Source organism: Cupressus sempervirens, chromosome 11 (genome assembly GCF_028749045.1).
Source record: "Cupressus sempervirens isolate cs-2001-9-10 chromosome 11, ASM2874904v1, whole genome shotgun sequence".
Classification (NCBI taxonomy): Eukaryota; Viridiplantae; Streptophyta; class Pinopsida; order Cupressales; family Cupressaceae; genus Cupressus; species Cupressus sempervirens.
In genome coordinates, this window is record NC_143128.1 from 849,412,807 (window position 1) to 849,427,297 (window position 14,491).

At 35.4% G+C, this 14,491-nt stretch overlaps 1 protein-coding gene across 1 annotated transcript in view; it reads left to right on the top strand.

Moving 5' to 3' along the window:
- Nucleotides 1–14,491, top strand: part of LOC149532208 (uncharacterized) — a 48,917-nt gene that overhangs the window by 15,178 nt on the left and 19,248 nt on the right. The window contains exons 6-7 of the mRNA XM_089811286.1: nt 14,066–14,156; nt 14,281–14,388. Of these exons, the coding sequence (XP_089667412.1) occupies nt 14,066–14,156; nt 14,281–14,388 (199 nt within the window). The remainder of the gene's footprint in view (nt 1–14,065; nt 14,157–14,280; nt 14,389–14,491) is intronic.

A 14,491-nucleotide genomic window follows, 5' to 3' on the forward strand; every position in this document is an offset into this window, starting at 1 on the left:
CTTCAGCAAACACTACTCATAAATTTCACAGCAAGTAATTGTTCACCCACATCAAAATAATCCAGCTACAATATTTTTTCAAATTTGATTCATATGCAACACAAGTTCAGAGATCTGTCTTCTCAAAGGCACTACACACACAGCAAGGTTGTATGCTTTGTGAGAGCTCGATATCAATACAATCAGGTACCAAGTTGAGACTGTAGCTGTAGATGTTTTCTTCAGAAAAATAGAACAATCCCAGTAGCCTGAGACATCCTGACTTCTTAGCGAACCTTCAACTTTTTCCACCAATAAACATACCATTTACTCAACTCTGCTTCAGAAAATTTCAGAAGGAAAAACAAACAAACACCTTAAATGAACAACTGCCATAATCAAAAACATGATTTCCCCTTTTCTTTACACATCAAGGAAACACTGCCCTGTCATATCTCAATGTTCCGCACAAAAAAAATACACACCATCCTTCAATGAACATGACTCTGTCAAAAAGAAATGTCCAACACACACCACCCAATTTTAGAAAGCGATATAACAATATATTTGTGCAATAGGAATAACTGATTTGATTGCCAGAATCAAGTCATTGAATCTGCAGCCAATATTCTCTGCCTACATACCCACGTTTCTCACAGAATTTGTCATATTCCCTTTTGAGCTTCCATTACAATTTTACAAATTACTTAAGCTACCATTCTCAAGGCACATAGGCTCTGTCATTAAAGACAGTTCCATGAAGAAAACGGCTCCAGCATAGTCAATGAGTAAGAACATCTTGGCAGTAGCAATATTGCTTTTGATAATGGCATTTTTCTCCACCCATATAGAAATAACACCCAGCAAAGAAATCTGAAGCCATATAATCTTAATCCAAGGCGTTCCCAAAATTTGAAGCCATGTCACATGCTTGAATATGAAGCCATATTTAAAACTTCATATAAATCGATTCGAAGACTCTTCAAATTCTAGACTATTCAAAGCCTGACATGGCAAGTAATTTGATCTGGCATATTAGCTGACTTAGCAGCTGATGCAGACACACAAGAAAGCTGCTCAACCAGGCAGGCAGGTAAGCAGCTCAACTGAGCAAGTAGCTGGGTAGCTCATCAAGCAGGCAAGCGAGTAGCTCAATTAAATTTCTATAACTTAAGCAATACTTTGGTATTTATATGATTTGAATCAATGACCTTTGACATCGGTGACAACATAACATTTTGTCTGTAGAAGATCACTTAAATAGAGAGTGCCTACAAGATGTAATAACAAACATGAATACAAAAGTATGTTGAAGTTGATGAAAGATCAACCCCACAGCTCCTAAGAATCCCCTGCATGCAAACACCTACCACAAAAAGAGAGAAGCTAAAAGCTATGGAGGCTGGAATTCCCAAATCCACAAATGAGATATTCTTGATGAGCAAAAAGAAAAATTGCTATTATCAAAAGTGAATTAGTAAACTTACAAAGAGATCAATCCTTATAAAAGGAGATCAAAACCCTAACAGGTAAAACCTAGGTTGCATGATAATAATTAATAATTAATTAATTATTATATGCTTAAAGTTTAGCTTAAGTAAACTAGAGATAATAAGTGACTTAATAATTAAATCAAAATGATTTAATTAATAAGGCAATATTTTATTACTCTAACACCCCCCTTTAAGATAAACTTAGGGAGTAGCTTAAAACCTATTAACTACTATTGAAAGTAAATTTGGGTTCTGACAACAAGGGCTGATGAGGTACCCAAGCACAACCAAATCTCTAAAAAGAGGAGAAATAGAGAAAACCACATAGGGAAAACCCTATTCCAAAAAGAGATGGAAATAAAATGTTCCAAAAGATAGGAACAAAAGGATGATCATGAAGAACAACACTGAAGAACGAAGTTGCAAACACTGCCAAATTGCTGATCTGAAGAACCTCCACTATATAGAACATGACCAGGTAGAGAAGACTAAGGCTGAAGAGTTGATCAATCGAAGATGGAAGGTATCTTCATGGCCTTCAAAAATAGGAATCCAGCCACTGCAATTGCCTAGTACATAGCATCAAATACTGAATACATAGCACACTCCATCAAATTAAGAAAGCAATAGAACCAACATAACTCCCCTATAGTGCTGAGATGTAAGACATAAACATTGAAACTCAATGCAATATCTCTTGCAAAAAGAACCAGAAAGATCGAGAGTGCAGAAGAAGATCGAGGCTAATGTCGTGGAAGGAACACTCACTTGACAAAAGAAGATGATGAATATGACCAACATGAAACCCCTCAAGGCACTTTATAATGTAGTGCGAGTACAATACAACACGAAGATGTCCAAGATCCCGAAATGCAATAGAGTGACACTTTATCACAGTGTGTTTGCAAAAATAATACAAAAGGATGTCAACAAAGATTAAAAGAGACATAAGGCTGATACAAGAGATAGTACAACCCATGAAAAATCATCTGAAGAAACATAATTGATCCCCGAACCTAAAACAACCAAGATATCCACTAGAATGCAAAAAACAAAAAATTGAATGGGATGTGCGTGGAGCAAAATCTGGAAAAATAGAATGTCTCAAAATATGTCTCCCGGAGTGCAAAATAGGACCTTTGACTTTGACTGCATAAATCGACAACCAAACAACATAAAAAATCCAAATAAATTGCAGCATTACGACAGGCTCGGAGCCAGCTTTTTGACAAGATTTCATTTGCAAAAAATGGAGTTTGGATGATCAAGTTACGACCAAAAAACCATAGGTAGGTCAAAAAAGCATTGGAAAAGCAAAAAAAATGCTACCTTGGGATTTGTGCAAGATAAACTAGGAAGTGTGACCACTAGCACCAGAAATTATCTCGGGAAGTGTGATAGTTTTGTGCCAAAACTGTCTCGATTTGCATACCAAAATTTTGGACAGCGTGCTAAATCTTGATTTGCGCACCAAAAAACCTTGATTTTTGTCAAAAATAGAAAATTGTCGTCTTGGGAAACATGCCCAACCTGGAAGCAATATTATTTTGCTTCAAATTCCAACTGTGTCCAAATTGGACAAATTTTATATGAAAATAGGGGTTTTTTGGGTGCTCTGAGCTCAACGGTGATGTCAGTTTGGGCTCAAAGTGACTTGAAAATCAATGACCCACCTAGATTCAATACAAAATAACTCAGAAAAATGAAACCCTCTGAAAGAATAGACACAGAACTGGAAGCCAAGCCAGACCATTCATAAATAGAACAGGGGCATGAAGATCTGAAGCTCTGATACCATGTTGAAGTTGATGAAAGATTAACCCCACAACTCCCAAGAATCACCTGCATGCAAACACTTGTCACAGAAAGAGAGAAGCTAAAAGCTATGGAGGTTGGAATTCCTAGATCCACAGATGAGACATTATTGATGAGCAAAAAGAGAAATTGCTATTATCAAAAGTGAATTAATAAAATTACAAAATGATCAATCCTTATAAAAGGAAATCAAAACCCTAACAGGTAAAACCTAGGTTGCATTATAATAATTAATAATTAATAAATAATTATATGCCTAAAGTTTAGCTTAAGTAAACTAGAGATAACAAGTGACTTAATAATTAAATTAAAATGATTTAATTAATAAGACAATATCTGATTATTCTATCAAAGTATAGTTCTACATTCTACATCACATGGTGACCTTATAGGTCTTACAAATTTTCTTGTTGCAGGTCTAGAGTTTCTTGTTCCTTTCAACTTGGAATGTATTAGGCCTCAACTCTAATTCTTGATTTCTAATAGCTCCTTGGCATGGGCTGAGTAGCAATTTTGATCCTTGGCAAGCCCGTGGCTTGAAGTGGCATTGCCATCCCCTTGCTGTCCCCAAACATTTTAGAAAGATTTTTTGTGCCGAAAACTCATCCCCCAATCCCGTGTCGTCCCCATCTTGGAAACTTGGGGTAATATTGTTTTTCACCCATTGGGTTTTTCCAAAGGATATCCACAACCTATGCAGTTTTGTCCATTGTGTGCCCTAGTGTTTTGTTTTCCTTTCTCTTATCAATTTCTTACAATTAATATTGTTGCGAGATAATTAAATGCACGATGGTAGTTTACCAAAAGTAGTGTCAAACATGGTAACATAGGAGAATCTATTGTTGGATAAACTCTAGGGTTATTGGTCGAAAGGTTTATGGATCATGTGCAGTAGAGTTGCCTTTGGAGTTAGAAGGGTAAACTCTTTAAAACATTAATTTCAACTTTCTTAATTTGAACATGGATCTTAATTTGAACATTCAATACTTGCAACTTACAATTTATACACCCGTTTCTTCAAGAAAAAATTAAGGAACACAATACAAACTTAAAATAAATACATGTCCTTTTGTTTCTCAAACTAGGTCTAAAGACTGATATTCACATCAACTCAAGGCAAGAGGTTTTTATGCATTTTAATTGATAATAAACAATTAGATGTTCACTTTTTCTAGCTAAATGTGCACAGTTGGACACAAGCGCTTAAGCAAGTTGAATTGAGAAATCATGTACAGAGCCACAATCTTCATCTTAGATAAAACTTACAATAGAAGCAGTTTAATTTATCTTAGAACACATACACAAGATGTTATATGCTAAACATGATTGTTGCATTCAAAACCACAATAACTAACACTAACTGCAATTAAGTGCTTTCAATAAATGCTATGTCATATTCAATTCATTAAAACACAATGACACAACATCTCAACATTAATATAGACACAATGTAGCCATTACTAAAACCTTTTAAATATTGGGTCCCTAAAGTAATTGCCTAGAGCATTTATTTATTATAGTTCACAAAACAATGCAAGAAAAATAAATAAAACAAACCAACACTATGCTAGAAGCAGACTGCTTTCATGCAAAGCGAGCTCATTACATGATTTAGTCCACAACTATTAAACCCTAAATTGGCAATCTTTACATACGTCTTGATAAAAGTAACTAGCCACTAGTAATAGATGGTTTTAAAGTAGCTTCTAAAAATAGACTTATTAGAATATGTCATTTTATTTCAAAGCAGTGATGACTAAAACTAATATAAGCCAAAAATAGCATGGTAAATAAGGGATTTTCCAAGGGTTGCAGATGACATGATAAATTTGCAATGTCTAGATAAATTCTTGGTAAGGATAATTAGCGGCTAATAATAGATAGTTAACTATCAATTAATAATAGATAGTTAACTATCAATTAATAATAGACAGTCCAGAAGTAGAGTCTCAAAATAGAGTTCTCAGAATATGTTGTTTTCTTTGAATTCAATTATGACTAAAACTAATATAAACTAAAAATAGCATGGCCATTTTTTATAGTGGTCGTCAATGATGATTTTGATGAAGCTTTTAATTCAATAGCGCAAATCCTTCCAGTGAAGCTCGAAAATTGTGATAATTCACCAATCACAGTGACTCAGATACATTCTTGCTGAGTCAGATACATTCTTTAAAAACATATAATGTTGTAGAAAGAACCATATGATTTTGATTAAGGGAGTCACACCGTCCATAAGTTTATTTGCTGTTCATACTTATCTAGAGTTATTGTTCATGAATCACGCTTGTGTGCTGCTCATTGTTTTCAAACCATTTAATGTAACTGTTGTTTATATGTTCCTTTGTTATATGTTCGATTTCCTTTGTACTTTGATGGATGCTCAGCTAAATTTATTCATTGCTATGATCACTGATCTGTAATATATATTCTCATGTGTTCTTCATTCCATTTAATTTAATCTCTTTGACCATCTTTGACATCAATGCCAATATATCCAACAATCTCCCCCTTTGTCATTGATTGCAATACCAAATCTTCTGAAGCTCATCCTTTCAATTTCTTTCCCCCTTTGACATCAATGGCAAAGGGATAATTATCAAAACTAATAGTCAAATGCTCCTCCTGTGAAAGTTATCTCGTACTTCCCCAAAGAAAGATTCCTCAATGCTCCTACAAGTTATAGTGCTACCAGCATTGTATAATTGTGTACTCTTCAATTGATATTAGAGTGGTTCCTTCCATAAAGCCTAACTGCTTGAAGGTAGATCTAGTGAGCACACATGGGAAAAAGAAAAGGAAATAAGAGAAAATGAATCTCGAAGAAGATAAATTAACAATGCACCAAGTACTAGAGATGAAGTAATCCATATTGAATTCTTTGAAAGAGGAGTTGACTCTATATGCAGTGAAGATTGTATTGACTCTATATAAAGGACATATTCAGATGTAGGTGTGGAGAATATTATAATCAAACTAAAAGAAAATTGTGGAAAAATATTATGGAGTTGTGAAAACTATAAGAAGATTGTGGTTTCAAATTAGTGGAAGAAATATAGCAGATTTGGTGAAGAGACTTATAAAGGATTCATCATTAGTTGGGTAAGCAACATTGGCAAGGTGGAAAAGAAGTTTGTTTGCAGTCAGTCAATGCTCACGAAGATAAAAGTGGGTGTTGGTGTTTCCAATAGGTTGGTGCCTGCGAAGTGTGGGAGTTGGAGCTTCCAGTGAGTTGGTGCTCATACACATACATCTTGGAGTGTCTAGTAGCCTGTAGTCTACAAAACATGGTAAAAGAACAATTTATATAAGCAAACATTTATTTGCCATGGTTTTTTCCCTCATTGGGTTTCCACGCAAATCTTGTGTCATTGTGTTCAAATGCATAATTGTTTATTTCACTATTTGAAGTTATTGTTTGGATAAAAGCTTTTAAATTGGCAAAGTTATTATTACACCGATTCATTGGACTCCCTAGAATTGCCCGAAAACTGAACCAACTGCTAATAGGAATTTAGTGAAATAATTTGCATCCAACTCTTAATTTCTCCATTAAATGTTTAAACCCTTTTATGGCTCCGGAAATAAAATTTTTGTTTGTTTTTATGTCTTTGCGTGGATTTGAAACCACATAACATGAACAAGAAGGAATTTATATTAATGTGCAAACTGAAGATTGAACTACTGCTGAAATAATATTAATTTTCAACTAATAAAATCAAATACATAGTGTTGGTTATCAAAATCACTGATTAGAAACCTACGAGCCTTGCCTGCTCGATGCTGGGTATCTAATTGATTTTGGCCAACGTAACAGGAAAAACCTCTGTGCTTTAGGTTCCGCTGGATGAGGGCTTGTTTACCCAATTCAAAACTCGGATGCAAGATGTATTATAGCGGATTGCAAAACAAATTCCTTCAACTGGCAAGCGTTAAGGAAAACTTCTAGATTTGTGATATATAACTTCAAATTTGGATTGTTTGTTAGAATTTTATTTTGCTGAAAGAAAAAATGTTAAAATGATTGTTTAATAAAAGGTCTTTAAAGAAAGAAGATGAAAAAATTGCCAGGACTCGATTTATGCAACTTTGAACAAATTCATGACCAGTGTCAAATTCCAATTGGGTAATAGAGTTAAATATATATATATATTTTTACATACAATTTAATAATATTGATAATGTAAACTTTGCTTAAGAATTCACTAATTATGATGCCACAAGCTGTTATATTTTAACATATCTCAGGCCTGTCTATTATGCTTTAACCATTGACGGACACAATAGATATAAATAACAGGAAAGAACTTATATCTTATGCTATTTTTATTTGTCAAATCTGAAGAACAATAAACAATTTAGTGTGCTTATCAAATTAGAGAATTATAAACAAATAAATGATCAACATTACAAAGGACGAACTATATGTATTCCAACTCTAAAACAATAGAAATCCTTACTATTTTTATTTGATGGATAAACTATACTGAAGAGACTTAGCTTCCTGGAACTCTATTCAGCACAATAAGGTCCACCAAATGTCTGAATTAGTGCTCAAAGGATTACAATCTCTATGCTTGGTTCAGAAATCCAACTTCTCCTTTAAAATAAAATGAATTTCAAACATGTATGCATAATGATGACAAAGCTCTTGCTTTTTCCTTTTGAAAATGAATCTTGTATATTCTATATCTTTTTTTTTAATTACATCTTATATTTATAAGGCAAAAAGGGGTATCAGTTTCCTTCCAAAAATCGCACCTCTTCATAACAATTAACTAACCTATGATAAACACAAAACTTTAACATAATTTAATCTTTCCAAAAATCAACTGGCGGTGTCTATAGTTTCCATGGCGCATTCAGCTTGAAAATTTTTAGTCTTCAAACCTTTGGCGTAGCCTTTACTCCTTGCGTTTTCCTTTCTTTCAACTTCATTCCGAATAATAGCAAGGCGCAAGTATTCTGATGTTGTGAATGAGAATGAATCGCTTTGGTGGAAGCTTCCTTCACACATGTACTCCCCGTCGCTAAAATATTGGGCAAGCCGAGTATGAAGATCCCTACCCTAAAGCGATGACCAAACTGCTGGATCCCGCAAACATGCCAATATTTCCAGCGGTGCCATCCATAAGAATGTGAAAGCTCCCAGGATGCTACCAAATACGTTTTATACAGCAACTTCATTCGCATAAGTCTATGAATTTCCATGCGTGTTCACTGATTATATTCTCCAAATAGTATAACACTCGGCCCAGTGATTTCGTGGCTCCAAACTGGAAGGGCTTTTCTGCTGCTACATGGTCCTGCAGTCTCAACACTCCAGGTTTGGATAGACTTCTCAAACTGCCTCTCAGAAATCTGCGAGGATCACTCTATGCATTAATTACTATCCTTCGATGGGACTGTATCATCCTTCCTCTTGTGAACCCTGTATACCTGCAACCAAAACATAATAACATTAAACATGTAAAATATATTAATCAAATCTCCTATCATTGCAAATCTCCTTGCTCCAGCATCTCAATTTTATCCCCTGACTTTGGCTGGAAATGTACCACCACACAATACAGAAATTTCAGCATCTTGCTCCCATTTACCATATGAAAGATCTTATATCAAAATGTTTGCTTTTGACAGAAAAGAATAAACTCATGGTTGGATGATAAATATTATGCAGAGTATTAATAGTGTCTTTCCCTTTTCAACTGCCACTTATGAGAGCATCCAACCTGTTACCTCCGCATGAATAGGTAACAAGATGAGGAAGATGAAAGAATCAGAAAAGAGAATATCACTGTAGATGTCTATGACATATTATTATGACTGTCCAGAAATAAGAAGGCTTCAACATCTTGGAGATGCGACTTGGTTGAACTAAGGCAGTGCAAGAATTTGCAGAAGGCAATAATCTCCCTACTAATACCTCTGGTGGCTGATCATCCAAATCTTTCAAAATTCTGTTCAGAATATCTCACATAGAAGAATATTCAAGGTTTAGAAAATATAAGTTCTGAGTTATATAAACTTCCAAACTTTCCCATCATCATATTTATTATTTTTTGCTCAGCAAATTCCTGTCTGCTCCTGATTTTCTATCTGCTATGTCATGCTCACTTCCTGATAATTTCATTCCATATTATATTGATCATATGTAGAGGCATCTCCATTGGCGTACAACAATGTGCACGAGGCAGATATTCATGAAGAAATATACTCAAACAAATGGAGATTCTGATTTTGTAAATCAGGGTTCCATCACATAGTAGACTTTTCAACTCACTAATTACTCCAGCATAATAACATAATTTTCCAGTAATGACTTCCCATCTTGCTGCTACCGTAATATGAATAGTGCCGGGCTACAGTGCTGCTATGGTAAAATCTACCTTCAATCAGCCCAAGACCCTCATGAAATCATCCCTTCACAATTGCATAAGCATCGGACAAGAAGCGAGAATGATATGAGCAAACACCCAATCCACCTGTCGCTGGAAATGTGCCCAATCTGCCTATTAATGAAGCTGTTAGCAATGAATTCCAAAGGCCAAACCCCAAGGACATGATGTCTAGAATGTCAAAAGAGAGGATAGATGTCCTCTAATGGCAAGAACGGATCTGCAACTCCCACATCAATTTTCTTCTCATATTCCACCTTGCGAATGAAGCCATTAACACTCCCTTTTATTCTTTCTCTAAGGGTCCATTCCACTCACATGAGCAATGTGGGATAAAAGATGTGTGATATAAAACATATTAAAATAATCACTTATGTCTCCCTTAGGTGCCCCTTTTGATTTGCACACATCCCCATAAAATTTAATATTAAAGTAACACTTTAATATTTTACAACTAAATTAATTGTTACTTTAATAATACTTTAGGCATAAAAATATATTAGCTATCGGACTTCGAATAGCACGAGTGATAGCTCGTTGGAAATCTTTCGCCACGGAGTATCAAATTCAAACACCAAAACTAGCCTCCCCTGTGTCTTGCTGACTTTTTAAAAATAGTAAGTATGCTTGAAATTAAGAAATCAATTCCGTTTTGGCTCAAACTGGCGATGACTAGGCCAAAACACTCTAAGATCTCTTTAAACCCTTCGTTAGCCCTCGGGACCATGTAGAACTAGGCTAACGCACACACACTTGGTCGATTGCTAAAGTGGGGACATTACATTCACCCCCCACTCTTAGTATAACCGTGTGCTCTTCAATAAGCCCTGCTGATATCAAACAATCTCTAATGAAGATATGCTCTTAGTAACTCAATCTATCCATTGTGGACAAGCTGATATATGTTCACTAATTGGGCGGATGATCCAGTGATCTCTATAGAGACTGAAATCACTTCATTGGGCTGATGATCGAATAGGAACAACCTAACTCTTTGTCTTTTCCATCTGTACATAAAGGTTAAAGTGACTGTGAGCAAGTTTTGTAAATATCCTTAGGCGTAGACGTCAAAATAGGTCTCCTTATGTAAGTATACATCCTGCCTATAAGCTTCAGAGCATGTCACAGTTTATCACCTATTCTGATTTAAACCTCATCCTTGCATATTTTGATTTGCCATTATCTTTGACTCAAATATTTCCAATCAATATACCAATGCATTTCAAACAAATAGGATAAACTGCCTCTGAAATAAAGTCTTGAATCCCACTTACTTATTGGTTGTAAAATTTGCATATCCAAGGAATGTGCAGAATTCAAACCATGTTAAACTTTAGTATCTATTTGCAATCCTGTAAAAGAAATTTGGTGTTCTTCATTAAGGTGACACAAACTGAAATACAAAAAATGCATCTATTTGAGCAATTCAATTGTCAGAGTTTTTAACCTTATATATCTTGGTCTCCACTCTAGTACTTGGTGATATTGTGATGCTCTTTCTCAGGCTCTTGTGTCTCTGACTTTTCATTTTCATTTGACATCTCTATAGGCACTCGTAGTTTGTTTATAAGAACCCACGGAGTGAGTGATGTTTGTTTCATGACTATCCAACTAGAGTAATTTTTTTTCACCATCAAGTCCATTTTCCTACAAGATCTGCCATGCTTCTGATATGCCTATTACACATTCTCATGGAAGTTTCCTGATGGAAAGGAAACAAGACACCTTCCCCATAGCACCAGTTAATCTGATGAGGGGCATATAATGGCAAATCTGTCAATATGCACACTACAAAATGCCAAATAAAAAGCAATACAAAGCCATCCTTGATACCAGTTTGATTGGTAATATATTAATGAGTGTTTATGTGCCACTACATAATATACCATCATGAATCTTAACCATTGAATGCTACTATGACTGGTTTAGTTGCTGATTCTTATGCAAAAGTGCAGGAAAAAGTGTACTCATGTCTCCCATTTTTTGTTGTCAAGTGCAAGCACATATGAAGGAAAATCATATGATTTGATGAGTAATATATGGATTAACAGCAAGCATAAAATTGGAGTATACACAACCTTTGACTTGGAGAAGTTTTGATGCGAGAAAGCTTTAGAAGAGGGAGGGATTTTCTGTTAGACTTGGCTTGTGATTGGCATTGATTGTCATTGATGTTAAAACATCCATACTCGCACTTTGATGGTATCGTTTGTTTGGTGACAGGTTTTGGAGTTGGTATATTCCATGGTCTGTTAGAAACGACAACCTAGCAGAAGTTTTGGGTATGTACAGGAATGTTCCAGAATGCAGATATCTCTCACTTACTAGTTTTGTTGTGGGCGTGTGTGTGTGTGTATCCGGTTCAACCAGTACTCTTGGTGTTGTTGGTGATTGTTGTGGCTACAATATGATCACTCGGATCTTTTCTCTTAAACTGGGAACTTGTGCAAATCATTGATTTTTGTTTTAGTCCTTAGCCACAACATATGATGGTTTCTGGTTTCTCTGGTTGGAGTGAGATCTTTTGATTTCCATCTTGTGGTCTTGGTTGTGGCTTTCAGTGGTGTCGGTAGTTGCGATAGACAGTACAATATCTTATGTGTGACCCATATTCATAACGTAATGACATGGTAAAATATTTTTCAGATTTAGGTCTGATGCTTGGAATCAAATGTAATACATTCATAAATGTTGTCACACATTTTGTTATGAAGTCGACATATATATGCTTGAATACCAATATAAATAGAGAACTTTTGGTATCTGATGTATGGTGAGTAGTGGTGTATCAATGTAATTGCTGTTGTTGCAAGCAAGGCAACATATGATTCGATTGTGAAGCTGTGTATGTGATGCAAGTGGGAACTTACTCAGATAGCTGATTCAAGGAGGTGCAAACAACAACATACAATATCTGCATAGACTCGACAACTATACTCTATGTCAGTTCTACATTCATCTTGTTAGGAGTGAGCCTTATTGTATTTTTGGGGCCTGACCATCTTGGCTGTGAAGCCTACTAGCAAATGCCTTTAATATTGCAGTGAGCATTTCTAACAGCTAGGCATGTGCAAAATTGTGTGTTAGCTGTGTTGGTGTTTCCGTGCTTTCATGTTTATCTTTATATTGGTGATTTACTGTGCTATAATTGACAGATCTTGAGTGGTGGTTGTTGATTGTTAAATATTAACCAACATATCATTTTTTTTTTAAAGTGTGTTATTTGACTTGTTCATCATATACCCGTTTTGTCAATCTGTTTTCTGGGTTTGATTGCATAAGCAATTTTTCTCATCAACGTTTCGGATCACACTACGTGATCCATCATCAGGATGTCATTGCAATAGAAGAGGGGAGAAATTGATTGACACTTTTCCTCTCTTCTTTTTCATTGACATCCTGATGATGTATCATGTAGGCTGATCCGAAATGTTGATGAGAAAAGTTGCTTATGCAATCAAATCCAGAAAACAGAATAACAATACAGATGGATTGTGGAAATCTGATAGCTTTAATATACACGTCTTTTGATTACCTCCATGCTGTTTTACAAATGTTTACTACCCTCGGCAGACCTTCACGGACATCTTACACATATGGAAGAATGCCCAAACAGCTATACAACTCTTCAACTTTCTCAATTTCTCCACAGTGTCTATGCTGCTATTTTTCTGAAGCAAATAAGTACAATACAATCAAATACAACCTAAATGAACCCCTTTAAAATATCTGTCAATGGCTAAACTAGCTTAGCAATTACCAGTGAGCTTTGAATGAATGCCCAAAAACCTTTTGAACCCTTAAAGACAAATCCCAAACAGTATCTTCTTTGTCTGCGGGGCCTATTTTCTTGGCCCATGTGGAACATTTTTTGGCTGTACATGAAAACTGCCCCGTAGGTGCAGACATTAATGATAACGTTTTTGACTGCAGCCAAAACTCTATGATATTTTTGGTTGTAGCCAAAAGTAATTTGGTGCTCCAAATCTATCATTTTATGAGTCCCTCGAATGTTTAGATCACTCAAATGAATTTCTGTACATTTTTTGACTTGCTAAATTCTCCGCAACCCTGTTTTTGATAGTGACCTTAAGGATATGAGCCTTACGAGTGGCTTGTGAATGAAAGTGTCTTGAAGCAAATGTTTCATAGTGATGTTTGCCAGATTGATTAACATGTCTCATCCATTTTGGTCATTGGATCATCTTACTAATGAACAGTGGCACATGCTAGAACATTCTATGGACTGATCTTCTTTGTAAAAGTTTTAGTCTTATAAGCTTTTTGTCAGGAAGGATGCGCAACACACCAAATTACTCTGTTAATCCACGTGAATTAGTATAACAGAATTAAGTATCTTATATGTTCTGGATTTTCCAGGTGGGTCTATCACCATTATTGTGCAATGACTATGGCTCTTGTAAGTCTTACTTGGGAGATCAGAGGGCAACCTAGCTGTGTCCAGAAGCAGGTCTCTATTGTTGTTGTGCCCTTCATTTTACTGAGTTCACCACAAGAATATTGTTATTTCTTTTGAATATCATACTCTTGATGCTTTATTTTCTGATCCTATAATGGCTAATTTATAAGTGCAGCAAGGAGTGCGGCTCTTTCTGACATGGGCTATTATGCAAGGTGTTGCCATGCTACTTCAAAATAGATACCAGCGTCAGCGGTTATACACGCGCATTGCACTTGGAAAGGTATTTTTAAATTGTGATATTGCTATCAGGATTTAACTGTGTAGTTTTTGAGTCAATCTCATTGACCCATTTATCATGAGTAATAATTCACACATGATTTCAT